At 34.9% G+C, this 26,096-nt stretch overlaps 1 protein-coding gene across 1 annotated transcript in view; it reads left to right on the top strand.

The window, feature by feature from the left end:
- The first annotated feature begins 731 nt into the window (after positions 1-731).
- The window catches only part of LOC127550725 (liver carboxylesterase 1-like), a 45,307-nt gene continuing 19,942 nt past the window's right edge, over positions 732-26,096 (top strand). The window contains exons 1-7 of the mRNA XM_051979869.1: positions 732-903; positions 2,199-2,403; positions 3,688-3,829; positions 8,195-8,328; positions 18,813-18,966; positions 23,505-23,609; positions 25,199-25,303. Of these exons, the coding sequence (XP_051835829.1) occupies positions 825-903; positions 2,199-2,403; positions 3,688-3,829; positions 8,195-8,328; positions 18,813-18,966; positions 23,505-23,609; positions 25,199-25,303 (924 nt within the window). The 5' untranslated portion in view covers positions 732-824. The remainder of the gene's footprint in view (positions 904-2,198; positions 2,404-3,687; positions 3,830-8,194; positions 8,329-18,812; positions 18,967-23,504; positions 23,610-25,198; positions 25,304-26,096) is intronic.

Below are 26,096 nucleotides of genomic sequence, written 5' to 3'. Positions count from 1 at the left end.
ATTTCTTATAGTTAAATATACCTTTTAAAGAATTTGTAATCTATATTAAAGTTAAAACCAATTTTCCAGAGTACCATCCAAAAACTTCAGATTAAGAGACTAAGAAACAGAAACTGCTTTGGAAGTATTCTACTGAACTTAAAGTGAAAGTGACTCTTCATATTATATGTGAGCCTCAAAGAACTAGAAATTTAATTTCAATCTTTAATTCTCCAACATATGATGTTAATACCAAGTATCAAATTTATTTTAAGTTATAAGTTGTATAATTATTTAAACTTAATGGGTTTTACTCTAATTTCTCCCATAATATTTTCTTAAATTCTTATTTTAATACTTCCTTGAACTTCACTAAATCTCTTGTGAATAGATTTCTCAATTAAGGTTATAGTTTTTAAAATTCAACTTACAACTTTAAAAGCAGTCTCAAGTCATTTAAAGTACCTCTTTTATGAAGTGACAATCTACCAATTTTTATTTTCATCAAACTTTACAAAGTTTACTCCTATACCCAAAACTTCTCAAAATACTCATAAAACACTGAAATCTCCTTGCACTTTGACCTTGTTTAATGATATAAGTATTTAATTTTGTAACAAAATGTTTAATGATTAAAGTCCTGCCAAGAAAGAAAGTGAGTTGATTGTGGGTGGAGTCTCAAGATATTAAATTTGGTTCTCATCAGGAAAGAGAAGAATTCTTTTCTTTTTGTTTGATTTGGTTTTCCTTCATTCAGGACTGGGGTGAGTCACTCAACGAATCTACACCTGTGCGTACAGAAGCAACTTCAACCCTTAAACACAGCTCAAATCACGGCACTCAGTATGTGGCAAAGAACTGCTGCCAATGAAATGTGGCTGATTTTCCTGGTTATCTGCTCCTTTATTGCATTCACAATTCAGGGTAAGATTTTGGGGGATAATTTTTTTCTCTTTCAGAAACAAAGAAACAGAAAAAGACAAACATAAAAAATTACAGAGAGATTTTAGTAATATTTCAGCTAAAATGTCAGCAGATACTGATCAATCTTTTTGTAAAAAATAAATTTTCATGATGAATTAAATTATCAGCAGTTAATGCATTTTGCATTACAAGTGGGAAAATGGGGTAAAATAGTTTTTGTGTTACAGATATATACACAAAATTAAAAAAAAAACCTTTTCCATAATAATGGACAAAGGAGTTGAATAAATATTTCTCAAAAGAAGAACTGAAGATTTTTAGCAGTTTGCTAAAAAAGAAAACTCCAAATAAATAAAAATAAAAACATAAACTGCAACATAGCAAAGATATTATAATAGTGAAATAGACAATTAAAGATTTATACAAGATAGACAAGATAGACAGTATTATGTTTTTCATGGAGCTGTGAATCAGTACAACCATTTTGGAAAGCAAATGTATAATTTTCCAAAGTGTCTAAAATATCTATACTTCTTGGCCCAGCAATTTTTCTACTTGGCTCCTAGCAGTGCAGAGATGAAAGGACCTTGGGATCCTATTCATATTCGTATTCTTTTGTCATCAGGCGTTTTTGATGTGTTGCTTAGTTTTAACAATTTTTTATATTTTATTTAAAACATTTGATACAGGAGATGACTGGGAAGAAGTAGAGGAAAAATACTGAAAGAAATTTCAATGGTGTTAAAAAAGAGATCAATAAAAATTCATTTTTAAAAAGGGAAACATTTAGACCTATGTGACTTTGAATAAGGCATTTTTAAGTTCTTCAGTTTCACTATCTATAAAATTGGGATAATATTACTATTTATCTTGTTTATTTGTAAGCAATGGTTTTTGTAAATAAAAAAGATCTCTAGAAACATAATTGATTATTATTATATATTATATATAGCAATTTTATTTCTATTCTCTCATTTGATAATTAAAACAATCCTCTGGGGAGTTATTATTTCTTCTTACTTAGAAGTGAGGAGCAGAAAGTCCAAAGAGATTTCCTTATTTTCCAAGGTCATTCAGTATGGAACAGAGGTAGGTTGATACACATACTCAGGAATCCTTGTTCAAAGAAAGTCAAAATTGAAAGAGAACTTAAAATCATCTAGTTCTACTCCCCATTTTTGAGAGAAAAAAAAAAAAACAGTGCCATAGGGAATTCTTATTCAATGTTTATTCTTTTCTGCCATTCTAGTGCCTTCTCAAGTGAAATCACCTTCTTTTCTCTTAATGTTGCCCAGGGCCACAGTCCTCAGCACCTATAGTGGACACTGAATATGGGAAAGTCCAAGGCAAACAAGTGATACTACAAGAATTTGACAAATCTGCCAATGTTTTCCTGGGAGTCCCCTTTGCCAAAGCCCCCCTTGGATCCCTGAGGTTTACTCCACCTCAGCCCCCTGAGCCCTGGGACTATGTGAAGAGCACTACTACAAACCCCCCCAGGTAAAGTCATCAGTCTTTAGGTTTTCTGTAGAGGGAGGATTTTAAGTAGAGAAAATCATCATTTCCTAATTAAGATAATTATCTCCTAATGCTTTTATTGGTTTTTGCTATTTTAAATCCTCAAATCATTCCATAATTCTTTTTTTTTTTTTTTTTGCCTCTCTTCTCCTTTCCCTCAGAAATGTCATTTTTCTTATTCTTAACGAAAGCTTTGAAGCTACAAGAAGTTGGAGGAGTTTTAGATAGTGAAATGATCCTGAACTATAAAGTAATGCATCTCTCTTAGAATCTTTAGCTACACTGAACAAATAAAGGACCTGCTGCAGTCCCCCTATTAAATACATGCCGCTGGATATATCTCTGGGAACATATGGCCTGGAAAAATGACAATTTTCCCTTGCTTCCACTCTTTCTACATGCCAGACCACATCTAGGTGTAAAGCAGCCTCTCTATTGACATCCCTGGGCTCAGTGCTTTTAAAGTAGATGGTTTGGGAGAAAGAGCCTTGGAATAAGAATCATGATTTCAATCAGGACTCTCCAATCTCATAATTCTTATGTTGGGTTATTCCTTAACTTTTCTGTTTTTCTCATAAAGTTCAGTGGGGATAAGGTTTATCCCAAAAGCAGAAAATCCAGAGAATGAGAGCTCAGAAGACTTCCAGTACAGTTAGGAGCAGCTCTAGTGTCCAAGTTTTGAATTTGACTATCTCTGAAAGAATGCCAATGTTTCACAAATCAGAATAATTCCCATAGACCATCTATCTTACTGCAACTCCCCCACTTTCTTCATTCTATTTTTCCTGAGAACAAAAAGAAGTTTATTCATACAAAGTCAGAACTGAAAGATAACCTAAAAATCACTATTCCCTGTTTTCTAGAAGAGAAAACTAAAGCCCATAGGGAAGAAAGGACATGCTAAAACAGAAAGCAAGTAGCTCACTTTATAAACTAAAAGGAAAATAAAAAGGGCATTGAAAGTCATTTATCAATTCTCCCTTGGAAGGTGAAAGAGAGGCTCTGAAGGAGAGCAGGAGGACTGGGATGGAGGAGTGAACCTGAGTTGGAATCATGAATGTGTTACTCACTACTTATGTGGCACTGGCCAAAGTAATTTCCTTTCCTGGGCCTCAGGTTAACCTCTTATGTAAAATACATGTGTTGACTAGGTCATCTCTAAGAGCCCTACTACTTTCCAAATTTCTGAGCAGTGGTCCTTTGACTCCAATAGGATTTCTTGAAGTACTCTGTAAAAAAAGTGATTTCCCATGTTTCATTACATAGGTGTGCCCAGAATCCACTTGGAGGGGAGGCTATAAATAAATTTTTTGAGAAGATGAATGATATGTCCTTGAAAAATTCAGAAGACTGCTTGTACCTGAACATTTACACCCCAGCTGACCTGATATCAAAGACTAAGTTACCTGTAAGGAGTTTGTGGTTTGGGTTGTTTTTAACTTTGGATTTGTTGGGTTGTGGTTATTTCTTGTATCAGCATCAATAGCAGTTAAGAAAAGGTAGAAATAATTTTACTTCCTTAATCATTTCTCCTTCTTATCAGTCCTTCCCTTCTCTTTTTCCCCTTTCCTTCTTATTTCTCTGTTAAATAAGATTTATGACTATATTTTAATATATCAATCTATCATCTATCCATTTATCTATCATCTATCATTTCTTTGCATCTATCTTCAAGCATTACCTCTCCATAACCACTGGAAAAAAACTCTTCCTTATGTGCTTCTTTTCTTCCTCTTACTTATTTCTTCTCTCATTTCTCTTTTTCACTCCACTGTTTTTTTGAGATTGTCCTAACATAAATGATTCACACTCTTAATCTCTGTCCATGGGGACCTCCACTAAGGGTCCTAATAATGATATAGTTCTTAGGAGTTAATTTATCAATTTTCCATTTAGAAATGTAAATATTTGGGGCAGTGAGGTGACAACAGTGACTAGAACATTGGCCTTGGAGTAAAAAAAACTTGAATTCAAATCTTGTCTCAGACACTTGACACTTACTAGTTGTGTGACCTCTGACAAGTCATTTTTTTTTTAGTTTTCTTTTTTTATTAAACTTTTTTTATTTTCAAAACATATGCAAAAATAATTTTCAACATTTACCCTTACAAAACTTGGGGTTCCAATTTTTTCCCTCCTTCTCCTCTACTTCTCCCCCAGATGGCAAGTAATCCAATATATGTTAAACATGTGCAATTTTTCTACTCATATTTCCATAATTATCATGTTGCACAAGAAAAAATCATATCAAAAAGAGAAAAAAATGAGAAGAAATAGAATTCAAGCAAACAACAACAACAAAAAGTGAAAATACCATGTTGTGATCCACACTCTGTCCCCATAGTCCTCTTTCTGCATGCAGATGGCTCTCTTCATCAGAAGACCATTGAAACTGTCCTGAATCACCTTGCCATTAAAAAGAGCTATGATATAAAAGTCATTTAACTCTTAATGCCTTGCAAAAAAAAAAAATAAATAGGTCAAGTATTTTAATTCCTTTATGATTTCTCTTTCATGTTTTCCCTTTTATGTTTCCCTTGAATCTTATGTTTGAATGTTATATTTTCTATATTATTCTGATCTTTTCATAAGTAATGCTTAAAAGTACACTATTTCATCAAATATTTATTTTTTTTTCCCACCGAAGGCTTAGACATAATTTTGCTAGAAAAATTATTCTCAGTTGTGACCTAAGCTCATTTTCCTTGTGGAAGATTCTATCTAAGTCCTTCATAATTTTATCATGATAATTGTTAAAGTGATCCAAACTTTGATTCCATAGTATTTTAATAGTTTCTTTCTCTCTGTTTTTACTATTTTCTCTTTGATCTGGGAGCTCTAGAATATGGTTACATTACTGGGAATTTTCATTTGGGCTCTTTTTCAAGAAATATCAATGGATTCTTCAATTTCTATCACTTGTTTCTAGGATATTGGAGGCAATTTTTCATTGTAATTTCCAAAAATATGCTATCTAGGTAATTTTAAAAAATCATAATTTTTCAGGTAGTCCAATAATTTTTATCTCTAATTTATTTTTCAGTCCAATTGTTTTTCCAAGGAACATTTCACACTTTCTCCCCATTCTACTGCTTTAATTTTATTGATTCTTATGTTTCTTGGAGTTATTAAGTTCCATTTGCCCACTTTTTAAGGAATTACTTTCTTCATTGCTATTTGGATAATTTTGCTTTTTTAGGGGAGTTATTTTCACTAATGAAGTTTTGTACATCTTTTACCAATCTGCTAATTCTTTTTTTCCCACTCTTTTCTTTCATTGTTTTCACTTCCCAATTTTTCCTCAACCATTCTCAGTTGGATTTAGTTAAAAAAATATTATTTTTTTTTCATTTTTATTAGTTCTTTCAAGAATTCCTGTTGAACTTTTGTTTAATTGGCATTTTTTCTTTGATGTTTTGCTTATATATATTTTCATGTTGCTGTCTTTTTCTAAATTCATGTATTTAGTTTTCCTGCCACCATAGTAGCTTTTGTGATTTGTTTATTCCTTTTTTGCTAATTATTCATTTTCCTAATGCATTTCGTGACTGAAATTTTTGCGAGAGTTTCATTTAATTCACATAGATGGATAGAGGCAATCACTATCATTAGATTCTGGGTTTTTAGTTTTCACAGTTGATTCTGAGAGGGGGATCAGGGAAAAGGTGTCATCAATGATTTGTGCTCTGGTCCTTACTCAGTAGATGCCCAGCTCCCTTGAAATCACAAATACTCCTCTCAGCCCTGGAATTGGGAACCAAAACTGAGTAATGAGCAATAGATTGCTCAACAACGTCCAGTCCTGTGCTCAGTGCCAACATGGTAGCCCCTTGAATTTTCTTTCTGACTAGTTGTTTTTACCTTTGAAGAGCTTCACAAATTGCTGTTGTAATCATTGGTATAGCCTCGAGGGCCACAGCTGATGTTATTGTTGCACTCTACATCAAAGAAGTCCCCAATTCAGGTTACCCGACCTCTTCTTCTGACTTCTTATGTTATCTTGGGCTGGAAAAAATGCCTCAGCCTAATCTTTTATTGACTGAGCCACACTATATTGTAACCTCTTCTTTACCCTTTAACTGCAACTTGGAACTGAGCAATGGAAGAAGGAGCTGCCAAATGGTACCTGATACTGCTCCCATCACTAGCAAAAAGGTCTTTTGTAATATTTTTCTGACTAGTGTATATTCACTTACTATCTTTAGTTCTACTGCTGCTGCCAGGACTCACAGCTCAAGTGCCTGGCCAGTTCCTCCAAAGCTTTTTCTCTTTGCTTATTCCCACTGCCCAAACAATGTCTATAAGCAGTCTTTTTTCCCCTCCAATCCTTTTAAACCATCCTGGGTTGGAAAAATAAGACACTGTGACTTTTTTTGGTTGTCCTACTCATAATATGATTTAGACATTTTTAAAAAGTTGATTAAAGGATTAGGGTGAGTGATCTCACCAGAAATGCTCAGTACTCCATCTCTAACTTAAGCACTCTTAATCAATTATAGGACAGTTTTGAGTGCCTTCATGATCTTAGATAGTTTCCTCTCTGGAAGTCATGAATTTTAAGGAGGGGGAATACATAATTATTTAAATATCACTGTCTTGGGGGGATAATTTTATGTGGTTTATGTTATGCATTTAAAAAATTATTCTGACAAGGTTACCATGGGTTTCACCAAACTGCCACTGGAGTCCATGATACACACAAAAAAGTTAAGAACTCCCCATTAAGCATGTAAGTATAATTTCTCAAGAATGGAAAGACCTCAGAAGTTTTCTAATAAAACTCATACTTGCACAGGAATCTCCCCAATAACATACCAGATAAGTAGTTACTTAACATCTGTTTGAAGACTCCAATGGTGGTAGTGGTGGGGCAGTGGGAGTGGTGATGATGGTAGAGTGTGTGTGTGTGTGTGTGTGTGTGTGTGTATGTGTGTGTGTGTGTATGTGTATGCAAAACAATTACCTATTAAAACATTATATTTTGAGAATTTTGTTAGAAAAAAATTTTCTACATGGAACTAAAGGCTACTTGTCTCCAATTTTCACTCTTTTTTAATTTTAACCCAAAGGGCAAACAAAATGAGTCCAAAGCTTCTTTTTCATGACAGCCCTTCAAATCCTTTAAAATAAACTATGATATTCTTCCAAAGTTTTTCCTTTTTCTGGCTTACACATATCTACTTTATTTAACTGACTCAGATATGGAAAATTCAGGAATATTTTCTTTTTCTTCTTATCAACAATAAATTTTCCAAATCAGTCAGCTTGTTAAAGCTTTGTGATCTGCTTTATTTTTTTCTGGATTTGTTTCTTATGATAATATCAATGGAGTGGAATTATTTTAGAAAAGTTTAACCCAAAGAATAGAGGCTCAGGAAAAATATAATGACTCTCTTAAGCTGTATGATGCATCTTGGCTTCCCTCTTCCCTATATGTGAGACTCCATCAGAGGAAATACAATTATAAAATCAGAATTAAAAAGTACCTTAGAGATTATTTAGTCCAAACTTTCTTTATACACAGGTGGCCAACTTGAGACTTATAGAAGTGTTTTCTCAATTCACATAGCAAGTTAATGATAGAATCCACATTAGAATATAGTTTTTCTGGCCAGTATTCTAGGATTCATTACAGCAAACTCTATCATCTCCATAGAGATCTCTAGAATGAGTAGTTTCAATTATTTGGTCTCAATGATTTAAGCATGTGCTTTCTGAGGTTCCTTTTTATTCAGGGATGTAGTGATCAATAAGATCCTTCTCTCATTCCCAGGTGATGGTGTGGATCCATGGAGGAGCTTTTTTGGTGGGTGATGCTTCATCTCTTGATGGGACAAATCTCTCAGTTCTGGAGAATGTTGTGGTGGTGGCTATTCAGTACCGCCTGGGAATCTTTGGATTCTATAGGTAAGACCTCGAGTGTGGGAACTTACTTACACAAAGCAGCCCATGGTGCTTCTAAATCTGACAGGTGTATAGTGGTATCTCAGAGTTTTAACAAGTTTTTAAAAAATGTATTTAATTATCTGATCCTGGGAGATAATATTTTTCTTCTTTCTTTTTTCCCCTTGGATATGTATATATCCAATAAACCCATATATATATGTACATATATATCCTGGGTTTATTGGATTTTTTCCATTATGTGGTCTCTTTGGATTTACAAATTGTGGCAAGTAAGGTGCTTGGTGCATGATGAGCATATAAGAAATATAGTCAATAGTATTGCAAGCCTACAGTGGATCATCTATTTCTAGAGAGTATAAGTTCTCAGTCTAGTTCAGTAAGCATTCGTTGAATTATTGTTTTATATTAGCTTATTCAGTAAATTTGTTGAGTATCTTCTATGTGCAAAGTATTAAATTCAGTGAAGCATTTATTAATTGTACAATATGTGCTCAATTCATGAGTTATGAGTAGAAAACAAAGATATGTTTTGTGCTCATATTGCTTTCCCCTTCCAATGTACAGCCTAATGGAGGAAAGATAAATAAAAAATAAAATGAGAGATAAGTCTGAAGGAGCAGTACAGATAAAGTTTCTATAAGTAAACGAAAGAGGGAGACACCATTCTCACCTGAGAGAGGAGATTAAGCAATGATTTATGAAGGAGGTAACCTCTGAGTTGGGCCTTGAAGGAAAGAAGAATGTTAATAGAGTAAATGGAGTGAATTGTCCATTCCAAATATGTAGATGTGTTAGTAAACTCTTGAAGATAAGAAGTCAGGATGGACTTCCGGCCAAGATGGCGGAGAGGAAATACACTTCTGTGTAATCTCCGTGTTTTTCTCTCACTATTCATTTCATTTCATGCCTCTGAATTAATGCTCGACTGAAAAAAAAAACCATACAATTACTTACCAAGAGAAACCATCCTTGAGACTCGTCAAGAAAGGTCTGTTTTTGCGCGAGGGCGGGGACGGTATTTGGAAGCAGTCTGCGGGTAGCAGCAGCTGCAACCAGAGCACAGATAGCAGCTCAGAACCGGGTGGAGCGGAGAGGGGGTAGGACCGCAGCCGTCTCTGCGGTGAGAGCTTTGCTATAGGAGCAAGTCAGCAGCCCAGCAGAGAAGCTAAAAACACCGGGGGTGAAGAATACAATCCCAAACAGCTGGAGTTTCTAGGGACCTGGCCACCCCTCCCCCACAGTGTCTTAGCCCGCTCGGATCTCAGAGCGCTCGGATCTCAGTGCGCAGGCGCCATAGCACAGTAGGACCTGTGCCTCACGAATACCCTGCCCCTCCCCCAAAGAAAGCAGCCTCCATTCAAGGGGTTTTTTTTCCTTCTGTTTCTTTGATAGTTTGTCTTTGATAAATAGACAGAATGAGCAAGAAACTGAAAAAGAATTTAACCCTGGACAGCTTTTATACAGATAAAGAGCAGACTCCAAACCCTGAGGAGACTAAAAACAAACAGTCCCCAGGTGAATCCCCGAAGGAGGAGACCTTATATCCCTCAGCACAGATGAATCTCATGGAGGAAATTAAAAAGGCTCTCACAAGGGAGCTAGAAGAAAAATGGGAAAAGGAGAGGGAGGCTCTGCAAAAGGAGAGGGAGGCTTGGCAAAAGAGCCTGGAGAAGTCAGTTAAAGAGAGAGTGGATAAAGAAACCAAATCCTTGAAAAATAGGATTAGTGAACTGGAAACAGAAAACAGCTCTCTAAAAAACAAAATTGGCGAAATGGAAAAAAATTCCACAGAACAAAAGAACTCAATTGGACAATTAGAAAAAGATCTTAAAAAAGTGAGTGAAGAAAATACCTCACTGAAAATCAGGGTCGAACAATTGGAATTGAATGACTCGAGGAGACAAGAAGAATCAGTCAAGCAAATCCAAAAAAATCAAACAATGGAAAAGGATGTGAAATACCTTCTGGGGAAGACAACAGACCTGGAAAACAGATCCAGGAGAGACAACCTGAGAATCATCGGACTTCCAGAAAAGTATGATGAAAAAAAAAGCCTGAACACTATCTTCCAGGAAATTATCAAAGAGAACTGCCCAGAAGTCATAGAAACAGAAGGTAAAATAGACATTGAAAGAATTCATCGATCCCCTACTGAAAGGGATCCTAAAATCAAAACACCAAGGAATATAGTGGCCAAATGCCAGAACCCTCAGGCAAAGGAAAAAATACTGCAAGCGGCTAGAAAAACCCAATTCAAGTATCAAGGAGCCACAATAAGGATCACCCAGGATCTGGCAGCATCCACATTAAAGGATCGAAGGGCCTGGAATATGATATTCCGAAAGGCTAAGGAACTTGGTATGCAACCAAAAATAACTTACCCAGCGAGATTGAGCATCTTTTTCCAGGGAAGAAGATGGTCATTCAACGAAATAAGCGAATTTCATCTATTTCTGATGAAAAAGCCAGAACTTAACAAAAAATTTGATCTACAAGCACAGAACTCAAGAGAAATCTAAAAAGGTAAAGATTAATCTTGGGAACTATATTTCGGCTGTAAAGATGTATAAAAAATACATGTATACCTTGTTCTAGAAACTAGTTGAGGAAAGGACATTGTACTAGAAAAAAGGGAAAGTGGGGGTACTACATTTCATGAAGAGGCAAAGAAAACCTAGTATATCTGAGAGAAAGAATGGAGAGGAATGAAAATAGTGAGTATTTTACTGCTTTCAGAATTGGCAGTAAGAGAAGAATTTTAGACATATTCAATCTATGGTGAAACTTCTCCCACCTCATTGAAAAGTGAGAAGGGAAAAGTGAAAAAGGAAGGAATAAGCTAAGTGGAAGGGAATACGGTAACTGGGAGGGAAAGGGGTAAGTTGGGGGGGGAACTCTAAGGGGAGGGGAGGGATACTGAAAAAGGGAGGGCTGTGAGAAGCAAGGGGAGCTCACAAGCTTAATACTGGGAAGGGGGGTAAGGGAGGGGGTAAGGGAGTAAGAAGGGAGAAAAGCATAAACCGGGGTCAACAAGATGGCAAGTAATACAGAATTGGTCATTTTAACCATAAATGTGAACGGGGTAAACTCCTCTATAAAGAGGAAGCGGTTAGCAGAATGGATTAAAAGCCAGAATCCTACAATATGTTGTATACAGGAAACACACCTGAAGCGGGGTGATACATGCAGGTTAAAGGTAAAAGGTTGGAGCAAAATCTACTATGCTTCAGGTGAAGCCAAAAAAGCAGGGGTAGCCATCCTGATCTCAGATCAAGCTAAAGCAAAAATTGATCTAATCAAAAGAGATAAGGAAGGGCACTATATCTTGCTAAAGGGTAGAATGAATAATGAAGAAGTATCTATATTAAATATATATGCACCAAGTAGTGTAGCATCTAAATTCCTAAAAGAGAAATTAAGAGAGCTGCAAGAAGAAATAGACAGTAAAACTATAATAGTGGGAGATCTCAACCTTGCACTCTCAGAATTAGATAAATCAAACCACAAAATAAATAAGAAAGAAGTCAAAGAGATAAATAGAATACTAGAAAAATTAGATATGATAGATCTCTGGAGAAAATGTAATGGGGACAGAAAGGAGTACACCTTCTTTTCAGCAGTTCATGGAACTTATACAAAAATTGATCATATATTAGGACATAAAAACCTCAAACTCAAATGCAGTAAGGCAGAAATAGTGAATGCATCCTTTTCAGACCATGATGCATTGAAAATTACATTCAATAAAAAGCCACAGGAAAGTAGACCAAAAAATAATTGGAAACTAAATAATCTCATACTAAAGAATGATTGGGTGAAACAGCAAATTATAGACATAATTAATAACTTCATCCAAGAAAATGATAATAATGAGACATCATACCAAAATGTATGGGATGCAGCCAAAGCGGTAATAAGGGGAAATCTCATATCTCTAGAGGCCTATTTGTATAAAATAGAGAAAGAGAAGGTCAATGAATTGGGCTTGCAACTAAAAATGCTAGAAAAGGAACAAATTAAAAACCCCCAATCAAACACTAAACTTGAAATTCAAAAAATAAAAGGAGAGATCAATAAAATTGAAAGTAAAAAAACTATTGAATTGATTAATAAAACTAAGAGTTGGTTCTATGAAAAAACCAACAAAATAGACAAACCCTTAGTAAATCTGATTAAAAAAAGGAAAGAGGAAAATCAAATTGTTAGTCTTAAAAATGAAAAGGGAGAACTCACCACTAACGAAGAGGAAATTAGAGCAATAATTAGGAGTTACTTTGCCCAACTTTACGCCAATAAATTCGACAACTTAAATGAAATAGAAGAATACCTCCAAAAATATAGCTTACCTAAACTAACAGAGGAAGAAGTAAATATCCTAAACACTCCTATCTCAGAAAAAGAAATAGAACAAACTATCAATCAACTCCCTAAGAAAAAAACCCCAGGACCAGATGGATTTACATCTGAATTCTATCAAACATTTAAAGATCAATTAACTCCAATGCTAAATAAACTATTTGAAGAAGTAGGGATTGAAGGAGTCCTACCAAACTCCTTTTATGACACAGATATGGTACTGATACCTAAACCAGGTAGGCTGAAAACAGAGAAAGAAAATTATAGACCAATCTCCCTAATGAATATTGATGCTAAAATCTTAAATAAAATATTAGCAAAAAGATTACAGAAAATCATCCCCAGGATATTACACTATGACCAAGTAGGATTTATACCAGGAATGCAGGGCTGGTTCAATATTAGGAAAACTATTAACATAATTGACTATATCAACAACCAACCAAACAAAAACCATATGATCATTTCAATAGATGCAGAAAAAGCATTTGATAAAATCCAACAGCCATTCCTAATAAAAACACTTGAGAGCATAGGAATAAAAGGACTTTTCCTTAAAATAGTTAGGAGCATATATTTTAAACCTTCAGTAAGCATCATATGCAATGGGGAAAAACTGGAACCTTTCCCGGTAAGATCTGGAGTGAAGCAAGGTTGCCCACTATCACCATTATTATTCAATATTGTATTAGAAACACTGGCCTCTGCAATAAGAGTCGAGAAAGAGATTAAAGGAATTAGAGTAGGCAATGAGGAAACCAAACTATCACTCTTTGCAGATGATATGATGGTATACCTAGAAAACCCCAGAGATTCTACTAAAAAGCTATTAGAAATAATTCATAATTTTAGCAAAGTAGCAGGATACAAAATAAATCCCCATAAATCCTCAGCATTCTTATACACCACCAACAAAATCCAAGAGCAAGAGATACAAAGAGAAATTCCATTCAAAATAACTGTTGATAGCATAAAATATTTGGGAATCTACCTACCAAAGGAAAGTCAGGAATTATATGAGCAAAATTACAAAAAAGTTTTCACACAAATAAAGTCAGACTTAAATAATTGGAAAAATATTAAGTGCTCTTGGATAGGCCGAGCAAATATAATAAAGATGACAATACTCCCTAAACTAATCTATTTATTTAGTGCTATACCAATCAGACTTCCAAGAAAATATTTTAATGATTTAGAAAAAATAACAACAAAATTCATATGGAACAATAAAAAGTCGAGAATCTCAAGGGAATTAATGAAAAAAAAATCAAATGAAGGTGGTCTAGCTGTACCTGATCTAAAATTATATTATAAAGCAGCAGTCACCAAAACCATCTGGTATTGGCTTAGAAATAGATTAGTTGATCAGTGGAAAAGGTTAGGTTCACAAGACAGAATAGTCAACTATAGCAATCTAGTGTTTGACAAACCCAAAGATTCTAAATTTTGGGATAAGATTTCATTATTTGATAAAAACTGCTGGGATAACTGGAAATTAGTATGGCAGAAATTAGGCAAGGACCCACACTTAACACCACATACCAAGATAAGATCAAAATGGGTCCATGACCTAGGCATAAAGAACGAGATTATAAATAAATTAGAAGAACATAGGATAGTTTATCTCTCAGACTTGTGGAGGAGAAAGAAATTTGTGACCAAAGATGAACTAGAGACCATTACCAATCACAAAATAGAAAATTTTGATTATATCAAATTAAAAAGCCTTTGTACAAACAGAACGAATGCAAACAAGATTAGTAGGGAAGTAACTAACTGGGAAAACATCTTTACAATTAAAGGTTCTGATAAAGGCCTCATTTCCAAAATATATAGAGAACTGACTCAAATTTATAAAAAATCAAGCCATTCTCCAATTGATAAATGGTCAAAGGATATGAACAGACAATTTTCAGATGAAGAAATTGAAACTATTACCACTCACATGAAAGAGTGTTCCAAATCACTATTGATCAGAGAAATGCAAATTAAGACAACTCTGAGATATCACTACACTCCTGTCAGATTGGCTAAGATGACAGGAAAAAACAATGATGAATGTTGGAGGGGATGCGGGAAAACGGGGACATTGATGCATTGTTGGTGGAGTTGTGAACGAATCCAGCCATTCTGGAGAGCGATCTGGAATTATGCCCAAAAAGTTATCAAACTGTGCATACCCTTTGATCCAACAGTGTTTCTATTGGGCTTATACCCCAAAGAGATACTAAAAAAGGGAAGGGGACCTGTATGTGCCAAAATGTTTGTAGCAGCCCTGTTTGTAGTGGCTAGAAACTGGAAAATGAATGGATGCCCATCAATTGGAGAATGGCTGGGTAAATTGTGGTATATGAACGTTATGGAATATTATTGCTCTGTAAGGAATGACCAGCAGGATGAATACAGAGAGGCTTGGAGAGACCTACATGGACTGATGCTAAGTGAGATGAGCAGAACCAGGAGATCATTATACACTTCGACAACGATATTGTATGAGGATGTATTCTGATGGAAGTGGATTTCTCTGACAAAGAGACTTAACTGAGTTTCATTGGAGAAATGATGGACAGAAACAGCTACACCCAAAGAAGGAATACTGGAAAATGAATGTGAACTATTTGCAATTTTGATTTTCTTCCCGAGTTATTTTTACCTTCTGAATCCAATTCTCCCTGTGCAACAAGAGAACTGTTTGGTTCTGCAAATATGTATTGTATCTAGGATATACTGCAACAGGTTTAGCATATATAGGACTGCTTGCCATCCTGGGGGGGGGGGGGGGAGGAGGGAGGGAGGGGAAAAAACGAAACATAAGTGATTGCAAGAGATAATGTCGTGTAGAAATTATCCTGGCATGGATTCTGTCAATGCGAAGTTATTATTAAATAAAATAAAATTTATTATAAAAAAAAAAAAAAAAAAAAAAGAAGTCAGGATGACAAAATAATACAACTAAATCTGTTTACAATGTAAAGTATGTGAAGAGAATTAGTTTTGAGAGAAAGTTAGCTACTAAGTAAACTAAGTCAGATTGTAGAGAGCCTCCAGTTCCAGGATTGGGAATTTGTTAGCCTGAACAAAGGGAGACACTAAAATTTTTTACTAGAGGAGTTGCATGATCCTTACAGCATATTGAGAAGTTTACTCAGTCAGAAAAATGAATGATGAACTAGAATGGTGATAGACAAGAGGCAAGTAAAATGAATAGGCATATAATAATTTTTAAATATTTTGAATGCTGGTAAAACAAAAATTTTGGCAGTTCCTAGAAGTGTAGAAAGAATTTAAGTGCAGGCTTAACTTTTAAAAAGTCTACCATTTATGAACAAGTGTAGCTGTTTGGAGAAGCTTATTACCAGGAAGAATTATTCTATATACTCAATGTATATGTATGTGTGTGCATATGTGTTTTTGTGCACATGTGTGTATACAAATAGGGAAGAAAGAGGAGACCATGGTCTATGTTGGCAGAAGATGTATCCACACCTTTGGAAATCATGACTCTTTTGAAATATAGCTTGTTGGAGTATTTGTGATCCCAAATTGGTGATCTCTAGCTCTCCACTTATTTTCTGAATATCCTAGGATAGCTCAGTTCATTTTTCTGATCCTTAGTTCCCTGAGCTTCCAGAAAGGGGATTGGACTGCATGATTGATTTCTGAAGTTGTCATTATCTCCAAATAATTGACAAGATTATTCTATTCTGTGGGTCTTTATTTGCTTAAGACCATATCTCATGAGCACCTCAGTGAGATGGTTTTATTTACTAGTTATCCAAGTTACAGAATTCATTGAAAGCAAAAGTAACAAGTTACAGAATTCATTGAAAGCAATAAGATCACCACTTTCCATAAATCTGTGCACTTTCCCCCATAATTACATGTATAATAAAGAGGATGAATTAATGTTCCTCACACATAGCCTTCCTTTTTCTATCACTGCATCTTTGAAAAAATATTCCTTCTATTTAGGTAGTACTATCTCCTCATTAACATCTTTCACAAGCCCTTGTTTCCTTCAAAGCTCATTTCAAGGACAACCTCTTATATGATACCTTTTGAAGGTCTCAGCTGTTATTGCTTCGTTACTCCTTTAAAATCACATTTATTTACTTTGTACATATTTTATGCTTAATTATTTGTGTACATATTGTTTCCTTTAACAAAATAAAATCCTTTTGGGAACAAGGATTATTTGGATCTTGTCTTTGTACTCTCAGTTATTGATAGAAAGTAAGTGCTTTAAAATACTTGTTGATTGACTGAAAATCAAATCACTGCCAAAAGCCACATTGTCCCTTTTGGGTGTTCTCCCCACTCTTTTTGCTGAGTATAACCTTGTCTCTGCCAGACTTCCCTACTCTTTTGTGGTGAATGAGCTCTACTTTCATGTCATATGTTGGATTTTACCTTTTCATGTCATCTGCCAGACTCTCTGGTCTTATCTAACATCATTCAATGTCTGGCCAGACTCTCTCTTCCAAGTATAGCCTCAGTTGTTCTCACTAAATAGATATTAAGTCTATGAAGCCACACATCAATCCAACAACCAAAAAAACCCAGTGGAATGTGCTCAGATTGAGACTGACTTGCTATTTCCAATATTTGTTACTATGTTAGTTCATTAAATGCCTTTGCTTTCCATGAATTCTTTAACCTGGATAACTAATAAATAAAACCATTTTAGTGAGATGCTCATGAGATAGGGTCTTAAGCACAAGAATATAAATCAAATGCACTTTTTTTTCCTGAGACAGATTTATAATCTATAATCATAGACAATATGTGGGTAAATTAGCAATTTTCTTTTAATTTCTATTATGTCCCAGACTGGGGAAATTTCAGGAACTCTTCTCAAAATAATGCCACAGAAACTATGTAAAAGGTAGGTAATTAAAGTCCTAATCACTTTCAAGATCCTGACTGATTGAAAAGGAGATATATAAATGAAGCTAGGTCAAAATACTTTAAATATGTGATTAAGTGAAGCAGATGAGCTACACTCTTTTCTTTACTATTTTCTGGGTAGTGTGGGGTAAAGTGGAAATAAATCTTCTATTGTTTATTTCTGTTCAGCACAAAATACTATCTCACTAAGCTGAGTATTAATAAGGCAATTTTTGATAAATAGTGAATGAGAATTACCAGCCCTAATAATTCTTCACTACTGGAGTTCAGATGATATAGCAGTTACCACTGGCTTAGGTGAAATTCAAATTTCCTGTAAGAGATAGGAGGAGAACTGTGCCATTTTAATAGACAGGATGGAAAGATATTCCAGAGAAGAGAAGAAAATGAAGAAAAGACAATACCATGGTATTAGTGAGGAAAGCAGAAATGATAACCAAAGATATAGAGATTTCACCTAAGGTTTATTGGTTATGGAGATCAATAATACTTATCAAGTTGAGGACTTGTTGGGGCCAGAAAGTTGACAGAAGAAAATTGGAAGACCTTCATCAAATTATATCTAAAAGAGAAAACGGAATCTACCTATAGAGTTAACAATAGTAAGGTGGTAAGTGACCAGCATCTAGATGGCATAGTTGTTAGAGTGCTTGGGCTGGAGTCAGGAAGGCTAATCTTCATGATTTCAAATCTGGCCTTAGACATGTAATAGCTGTGTGAGCCTGGTGAAGTCATATAACCTTGTTTGCCTCAGTTTCCTCATCTGCAAAAATGAGCTAGAGAAAGAAATTGAAAACCACTCATATCTTTGCTAAGAAAATCCCAAATTGGGTTATGAAAAATTAGACGTGACTGAAAAATGTCTGAACAATACCAACAAAAGCTGACCACACATTGGGTGAGTTTAGGATTGTTCTATATTTCCCATAATGCCACTTGTTCCACCTTTTTATAAGGTTTGAGTCTCACCACCACTATATGTGGTAAGTGTTGTTGATATGTCCATTTTATAAATTAGGAAACAGGTTGAAAAAGATTAAGTGATTTATTCCTGATGATAAATTGTATCTCCTAGGCCACATTATGGGTATTTTCTGACTATTAGTCAATCTTTCCACTTCATCTCACTTTTTCCCATTTCCTTCCTTGCTACTGTAATAGTAGTTGTCCCTTCCTTTCTTATCATTCATCTTCCTTCTCCTTTCTTCTTTCCCTTGTAGCACTGGAGATGAACATGCCCGAGGGAACTGGGGTTATTTAGACCAAGTGGCTGCACTCCAGTGGGTTCAGAGGAACATTGCAAACTTTGGAGGAGACCCAAACTCAGTGACCATTTTTGGTGTGTCAGCAGGAGGTATCAGTGTTTCAGCACTGGTGAGTTTTCATGATTCCATGCTTGGATTCAGGAAATAAACATTAAATAGCTTATTTGTTTGTACACAAATACAATGTTTATTTGTACAAAGTGAAAGCTCCAATTACATGTAGATGCTGTTGGAATTGACTGCTAGTGCTTTAGTTCTTCTACAAGACTATGTGATTCTTGGCAGTGATTACCTAAGCAGGTAATAAGGTAGAGAGGACAAGAGTGAGACAAGACTTACAATAAAAGTTTAACAGTGAAGGTCTATGGAATGACAAACTTATTCAGTTTTGTAATATGCTATTTCTTTTATAATAACAGTAACAATTTACATTTAAAAAGTACTTAAAATTACTTTCCTAATAACTATCCTATGAATTAGGTAATAAAAGGACTATTATTCATGTTTGTACAAATGGGAAAATTGAATTTCTTGGTGATAAAGTGACTTGCTTAAAGTCACATAGTTATAAGGAGGATTCTGGAAAGATGGCAGAGAAAATTCCCACCTCTCCAGATTGACCTTGCCCCCCAAAAAGCAACCCCAAATTGCACTTTAGGAAGACAGTGAAAATCATATAAGACTTGGGGCACAACTGGGGGCCTTCTGGGACAACCTGAGAAGGCCAGAAACAAAACCCCAGAATGAAGGATTAATCCATTTAAACTGAAAATACTTCTAGGCCAATTCCTTAGAACTACATGAAGGGAGACCTGGGGCTAGCTGGGTTTGGGGATAGCCTTAGCACAAAACATGAACTTCCACCTTCAGGACAGTAAGAGGGAGAGAGGGGTCTGAGTCTGGGAAGAATGAGGGAACCTTGACTGAGTAGGAATGCCGGGCCCAGGTGTGTTGCTGAGGCAGGGCCCTGAATAAGATGGAACCAGCACACAGGGAGTGCAGATGCAGTGGGGCAGGGACACAGAAGGTGGATTTTTTGATTTTGACTTCCATGGCCTTGGTCTTGGGATCCAGAGGGGACATTTGAAGTGAAGCGAGAGGTGATGTTTAGAGGTACCCTGTTGCTTGGGACCCCACTTCAAAGTGAGTGAGTCAGTCCCATAGGTGGCATCATAGAGTGGTCTAGCTATGACCTGAAAATTTGGATACCAAATGTGACAAAATCTAGCCATTCCAAGGAAGGTCTGGATATAGGAAGGGAGATAGAAAGAATGGTTTGCTTTTTCTTGGTAGTTATAGAGAGAAGGAAGTGATGGAGTAGGCTAAGTATGTGACAGGCTGTACCTTTGAGGGAGAAGCTTAGCATTAATTGATTGAAGACCTACTCTAGCTTCTGGCTTGATGGGATATTGTTTTCGGTAGCTATAATAAAAGACCACAGGTTCTGGAATATTATATATTGACAATCAAAAGAAGAAGGATTGCAGGCAAAAATGTTATATTCAGAAAAATTAAGCATAATATTAAATGAAGAAATGAATATTGAATGAATGTCAGATTTTTAAGATTTTGTTTCAAACAAATGTGAACTCAATAGAAAATCCAACACGTAAGAGCCAATATCAAAAACTAATTTCAAAGGACTCTATAAAGACAAATTGTTTATGTTTTATATGTGGAAATGTGAACCATATGTCAAAGTTAACATTAATAATTGGGTAGTTCAAAAGAAATATTTGGATAGAGCTGAAAATGATGTGACTCCAAAAAAGCAAAAAATGTCTAGGAAAAGGTAAAAACAGTAATTATGTTTTATGAATGAAGTTTGCGATTTTTTTCTCCCAACTTATTTTACAGATGAGGAAAATAAGGTAATCAAGGTTAAGTGATTTGCCCAGGGTCTCACAGCAAGTGAGTGTCTGAGGTCAAATTTGGAACTCAGAGTAATCCAGACCAATATTGTCTCAGTATCCTTTGATCAAAATGGAAAGTGTTGTTTTCTCTTCTTGTAGGGTCTTCAGAGTTAAGCAGTGTCTACAACAACATTGATGACTCTTATTTGCTTTTTTACTGTTCAATTGTTATCAGTCTCTTTGTGACCTCATTTGGGATTTTCTTGACAGAAAAACTGGAATGGCTTGCCATTTTTCCCTCTGGCTCATTTTGCAGATGAATAGGTTGAGGCCAGCCAGATTGGGTCACTTGTCCAGGGTCACACAGTTAGTGAGTGTCTGAGGCCAGATTTGAACTCAGGGAAATGTCTTCTTGATGCCAGACCTAATACTTTTTTTGCTGTGCCACCTAACTGTCCATGCCAGTTCTTCTTACTAGACAATAAAGTGAACTACTGTTCCTGCCATCTTTCTTTTCAGAGCACATTTTTATACCCCCTGCTTAGTCACTTCTACACAGTTCAGAGAGATGCAAGCACCAGATATTCTCAAATTTGCTTCTAAATATCCCATTAAGAGAGACCTTTATCCCAATGTGGGCAAGGGTAAGCTTTGGGGAAGAATTCTTTCCTCAGCATCTCTTATCCTTACTCTCTCTCAAGAAGTGAGTTGTTTGGGGAATGGTGGGAAAGTCCTTAGGAAAGGAGATAATCTGGAGCAGGATCCAATAAGAAAATTTACTGGATCATCCTTGTTTGCAATATGATAAACTTGTAGGATCTGGGACAAACCTTTGAGATCAATCTTTATTCTTTGAGGGCCTTCCTGCTTTGAAGAAACCTGTCTCTTTGATAGGTTTGTCCTGGACCTGCTCAAAGCATTATCTCCATATATACTTTTGGTGTGACAAGTTTAGCTTTCTGTCATCTCGACCTGTCATATGTATAAGTGCCCAGAGCATGATCAATAGTCATTCCCCTCTATTTGGTAGCAGTTATCCATGATTATTAACATCTCAGAACCTTCACAAGGGATGACTAAATCTGAGAAGGCACTGCTGGGGATGGTCCATGTTGGTTTGGGGCTGTGTGTGTGTGTGTGTTTAAGTGTATCACTTACAAAGCATTACTAGGCAGGGAAAGGACAAGTCGTGGCTATAGGTGAAACATTTAAGGTCTTAAGATCTAAAAATTAGACAAAACAAAAAAAAATCAATTTTGTTTCTGTTACCTTATTTACATTGTTAGACTCATTGTTTGTGGTCTTCTTTTGGTTCTGCTAATTGCATTTTTTATTAGTTGAAACAAATATTTCTATATTTCTTTGAATTTCTTATTTCTCATTTCTCATTACAAAACAATATTCTTTTACATTCATAGCCATGATTCTTCAGCCAATTCCCTAATTTTACAAATAATAATTATATTGGTATGAATATCTGATTCCTTGAAGTGTTAAAAAAAAAAAAAGAAACAAAAATATTTGTCTTTTCAAAGGTTTTCATAGCAGCATGAAAATTCCTGACAAATATAAAAGAAATATTAATTGCACTAGTTAAATTTATGAGGCCAATTAGTAAAACAACTAGATTTTATAAATTGCTTACTATTTACTAAGTGCCAGGTATACAAAGACAAAAATAAAATCAGACTTCCCATCATAGTTCTATTCTTTCCAGGAAGCTAACATGCTTATTTATAAATCCAAACAGAATATATACAAAAATAAATGTAAGTATGAAATATACAAAGAAATCTTGAAAAACTATTATGAAATAATGCAAAATGAAAAAGAAAAAGCTTAAATTAATGCACATTTTCTAGGATCATATGGGGGGAAACATTTTAAAGCATTTTTAAAGATTTACCTTGAATTATGTTGAAGTGTTGTTAATTAGTCATTTTGGCATCTGGAGCAAGCATTTAGAAATATGCCCCACAAGTAAAAAAGTTAAGATAAATGAGAGAGGGGAGTAAAGGAAGAGAGAAACAAAGCTAGAAATAAACAGACTTTGTGCTAGAGCTAGTTATTGGGACTATAAAGACAAAAAGAGAATTCCTGTCTTTGAGATGCTTATATACCATTAAAAAGAAATAACTGAGACAGATATAATTGAGCATCTGATTTTAGAAATCTTCCATTGGGTTGGGTAGGAGAGTTCACAGACATGAGATAGAGAAGAACTCAGTTGAGGAGAACTGACCAAGAGGAGGAATTTTGCTTTTTGGAACCTTCCAACTTTAACTCTTTGTAGAAGTGTCCATATTATTTCATTACTTAAAAGAACTTCTGCCCTCTTTAAAAGCAAATTAACAATAGAGGTGCTAAGAAAGTGTTGCTTGTTCAGTATGTGTCAACAATAAGACTTACATTCAATTTTTCTAATTTTAAGGCTGGACCTCTAACCATACTACAGATCTTTTAGTCTCCATTTTTATCTAATTATGTTTTGTAGCAGGGACTATTTGCGTCCAACCTGTAGCAGAGCATTCCGAGCTTGTATTGGTCTGTCAGCCACAAATGGGCACACTAACTCAACTCTAACATAGCCATGTCATTTTGATCCTCTTCAAGTACAAAGGACAACAACTAACCGATCAACAAACTAAGCCTCAGTTTTTATGTCAATGAAGGATTATTGTTAGCATTCTCCCAATGTCTTGAGGCAAAGCTACAATTTTTCTAACTTCCTTATAGTTCTAGTCCTAAATCATAATCTTACTTCCTCTTTCCTTTTTTTTTTTCTTCCCCTCAGGTTCTTTCTCCTTTGACGAAAAATCTCTTCCATCGAGCCATTTCCCAGAGTGGAGTTGCCCTTATGGAATCCCTGTTCAGTTCTAACATCACATCAACAGCTGAGGTTGGCTTTTGGCATTATATGACTCTCCAAAAACTTGACTGCATTTATAAACATTCAAGATTTAGAGTTATAATGAATATTTAAAATAATTTAAGGTACCCTCTCAGTTTGTAGAAATAAAAATTGAAGTGCTGCATAGAGAAATGATTTATCTGAGTCACACAGGAAGGCTTTTTAAAAACTAAAATTCTTCAAATTAGTAAGAATTTATCTTTTTCTTCCAATTCACTTTCCCTCTAGCACAGAAAAAAAAAAAAGTCTTGTAATAAGATTGCATAGTCAAGCAAATATTTCCAGAATGGCTAAATTAAAGAATGTTTGTCTTCTTTTGCATATTAGTCCATGTTTTTCAGGATTAGACAACACTCTTCAGCATCAATACTTTGAAATTATTATTGATCATCTTGTTGATCTGAATTCTTAAAATATTCAAAATTGCTTGTCTTTAATTTTTTTTTTTTTTTTTTTTGTATTATACAAATTGTTCTCCTGGGTCAATTTACTTTGTGTTCAGTGCATACAAGTCTTCCCAGATTTCTCTGAAACCATCACTTTCATCATTTCCTGGAACAAAATAGTTTTCTATTACATTTATATACAATAATTTCTTACCTATTCTTTATATGTTTGACTTTATGAAAAGCTTTTCTAAGTTTGTTTGTATATATAGCACCTTTTCCTCATTTTAAAACTCACTTTGTGCATATAGCCTTAAAAGTTATATCTAAGTTACAGTGTATGTCAAGTTTAGTAATATTTCAGCAATAGTTTTAAATTCATTTAATTTCACAGTGCCATTAGCTGCATCAATATTCTTTCCTGAAGGTCTTTCAACATCTATAATTTTCTATTTTTTATCAATTTCACCATTCTGATGGATGACCTCACAGATACTTTCACTTTTCTAATTGTTGCCGATTTCAAACATTTTAAAATGATTTTTAAGTAGCCTAGATGTTTTTTCACTTGAGAATCAACTTTTCACATATTTATAATTTTCCAATTGTTAAACATTATATATTCTTATACATTTGAACCAGTTCCTTTAAATATCTTAGAAATGCATGCTTTATGTGAGAAAGTTGTCACAGAGATTTTTTTCTGCTTTACTGTTTCTTTTTTTAATCTTTCCTGAGCTATTTTTTTCCCATTAAAAACAACTATATAATCAAAATAATTTATTTATTTCCTGTGATCCTCTCTGTTCCTTGTTGGACCATGAACTCTTTCCCTATTCATTGATTTAAAGATGTAATTGTCCTATAATTTGTTTATGTGTGGGTTATGAATCCAGTTAGCTCTCATCTTGATACATCATATGAAATTTTGATCTAAATCAAGTTTCTATCACACTGCTGCCTACTTTTCCTAATAGTTTGTCAAATAGTAAGTCCCTACTCCAATTTTTGAGATCTTTGAGTTTGTCGCTTCAGCAAGTAGTGCACCTAGTCTATTTCTATGACCTTAAATCATAAAGGAAGGATCAAGACTATTTGAATTTCATTCTTCTGACTTCCATTATAGGATTTTTTCCAATGTACTATGTCACACCTTCAGGAATATGAAGTTTTTGTTAAATTTTGTTGCAGAAAATTGCAGCCTTAGCTGGGTGTAAAACCAGCACTTCAGCCAGTATGGTTCATTGTCTGCGGCAAAAGACTGAAGAAGAGATCCTGAACACTGCTCAAAAGTTGGTAGGTGACCTTAGGTATATGACCCTTTATCTCTTTAAGAAGACCCATTTTACATGTTTACTTCAGGCTCTTTAACTCCTCTAGGCAGCTTGAATAGTCTGCCAAGGATGAGAAACATTGATGGACAAAACTACAGATTAGTGACATGGGAAGGAATATTTATTTTCACCAGGAGCATAATTGACAATTTTTGCATCTTTGAACATTGCTAGGTGGAAACCTTGGTTTGGGCTGCAGTGTGTGAGGAAAAGAGGTTGGTACTGGTGTAAAGACCAAGGAAAAGCTTACTCTTTTATACATGAACTAAGTATTATATTATTATTTTTTTAAAAATGTAATGCTATTTATTGAAATCAATCTCTTTAGTATCTTAGAAAAAATTCCTGATTTCCCCATCTTAGTTACAGGTATGACCTAACTCACCTTGCTTAAATTGAAAATCACCCAAGTCATGATCTAGATAAGGTTTTATAGCTTTCATTTCTGATATTTATCTGCTTTCATTCTCACGGCCGATTCAAAATTCTTGGTGTCTCTCCTCACACTAGGTTCTATATAGTCAGAATTTCTGGAAAATTATTATTGTGGAGAAGACTAAGGTGTGTGTGCTGGGGTTAGCAGGGGAAGGAGGTGTTCCTTGGAATTACAGGGAATGTGGTATGTGCTATTGCTTTGCCTGAGGAAAAGAAGCTTCATTACAGAGGTCATTCTCCCAGAAAGCTATCTACTGTTCATAGTGAGATCAATTTGACAAAGGACTAAGAGAATGTTTAAATGTCCAAAACAAAATACA

The sequence above is a fragment of the Antechinus flavipes genome, chromosome 2 (genome assembly GCF_016432865.1).
Source record: "Antechinus flavipes isolate AdamAnt ecotype Samford, QLD, Australia chromosome 2, AdamAnt_v2, whole genome shotgun sequence".
In the NCBI taxonomy this organism is placed as follows: Eukaryota; Metazoa; Chordata; class Mammalia; order Dasyuromorphia; family Dasyuridae; genus Antechinus; species Antechinus flavipes.
The sequence above is the reverse complement of the archived record's forward strand: the minus strand, read 5'-3'. Positions and strand labels throughout refer to the sequence as shown.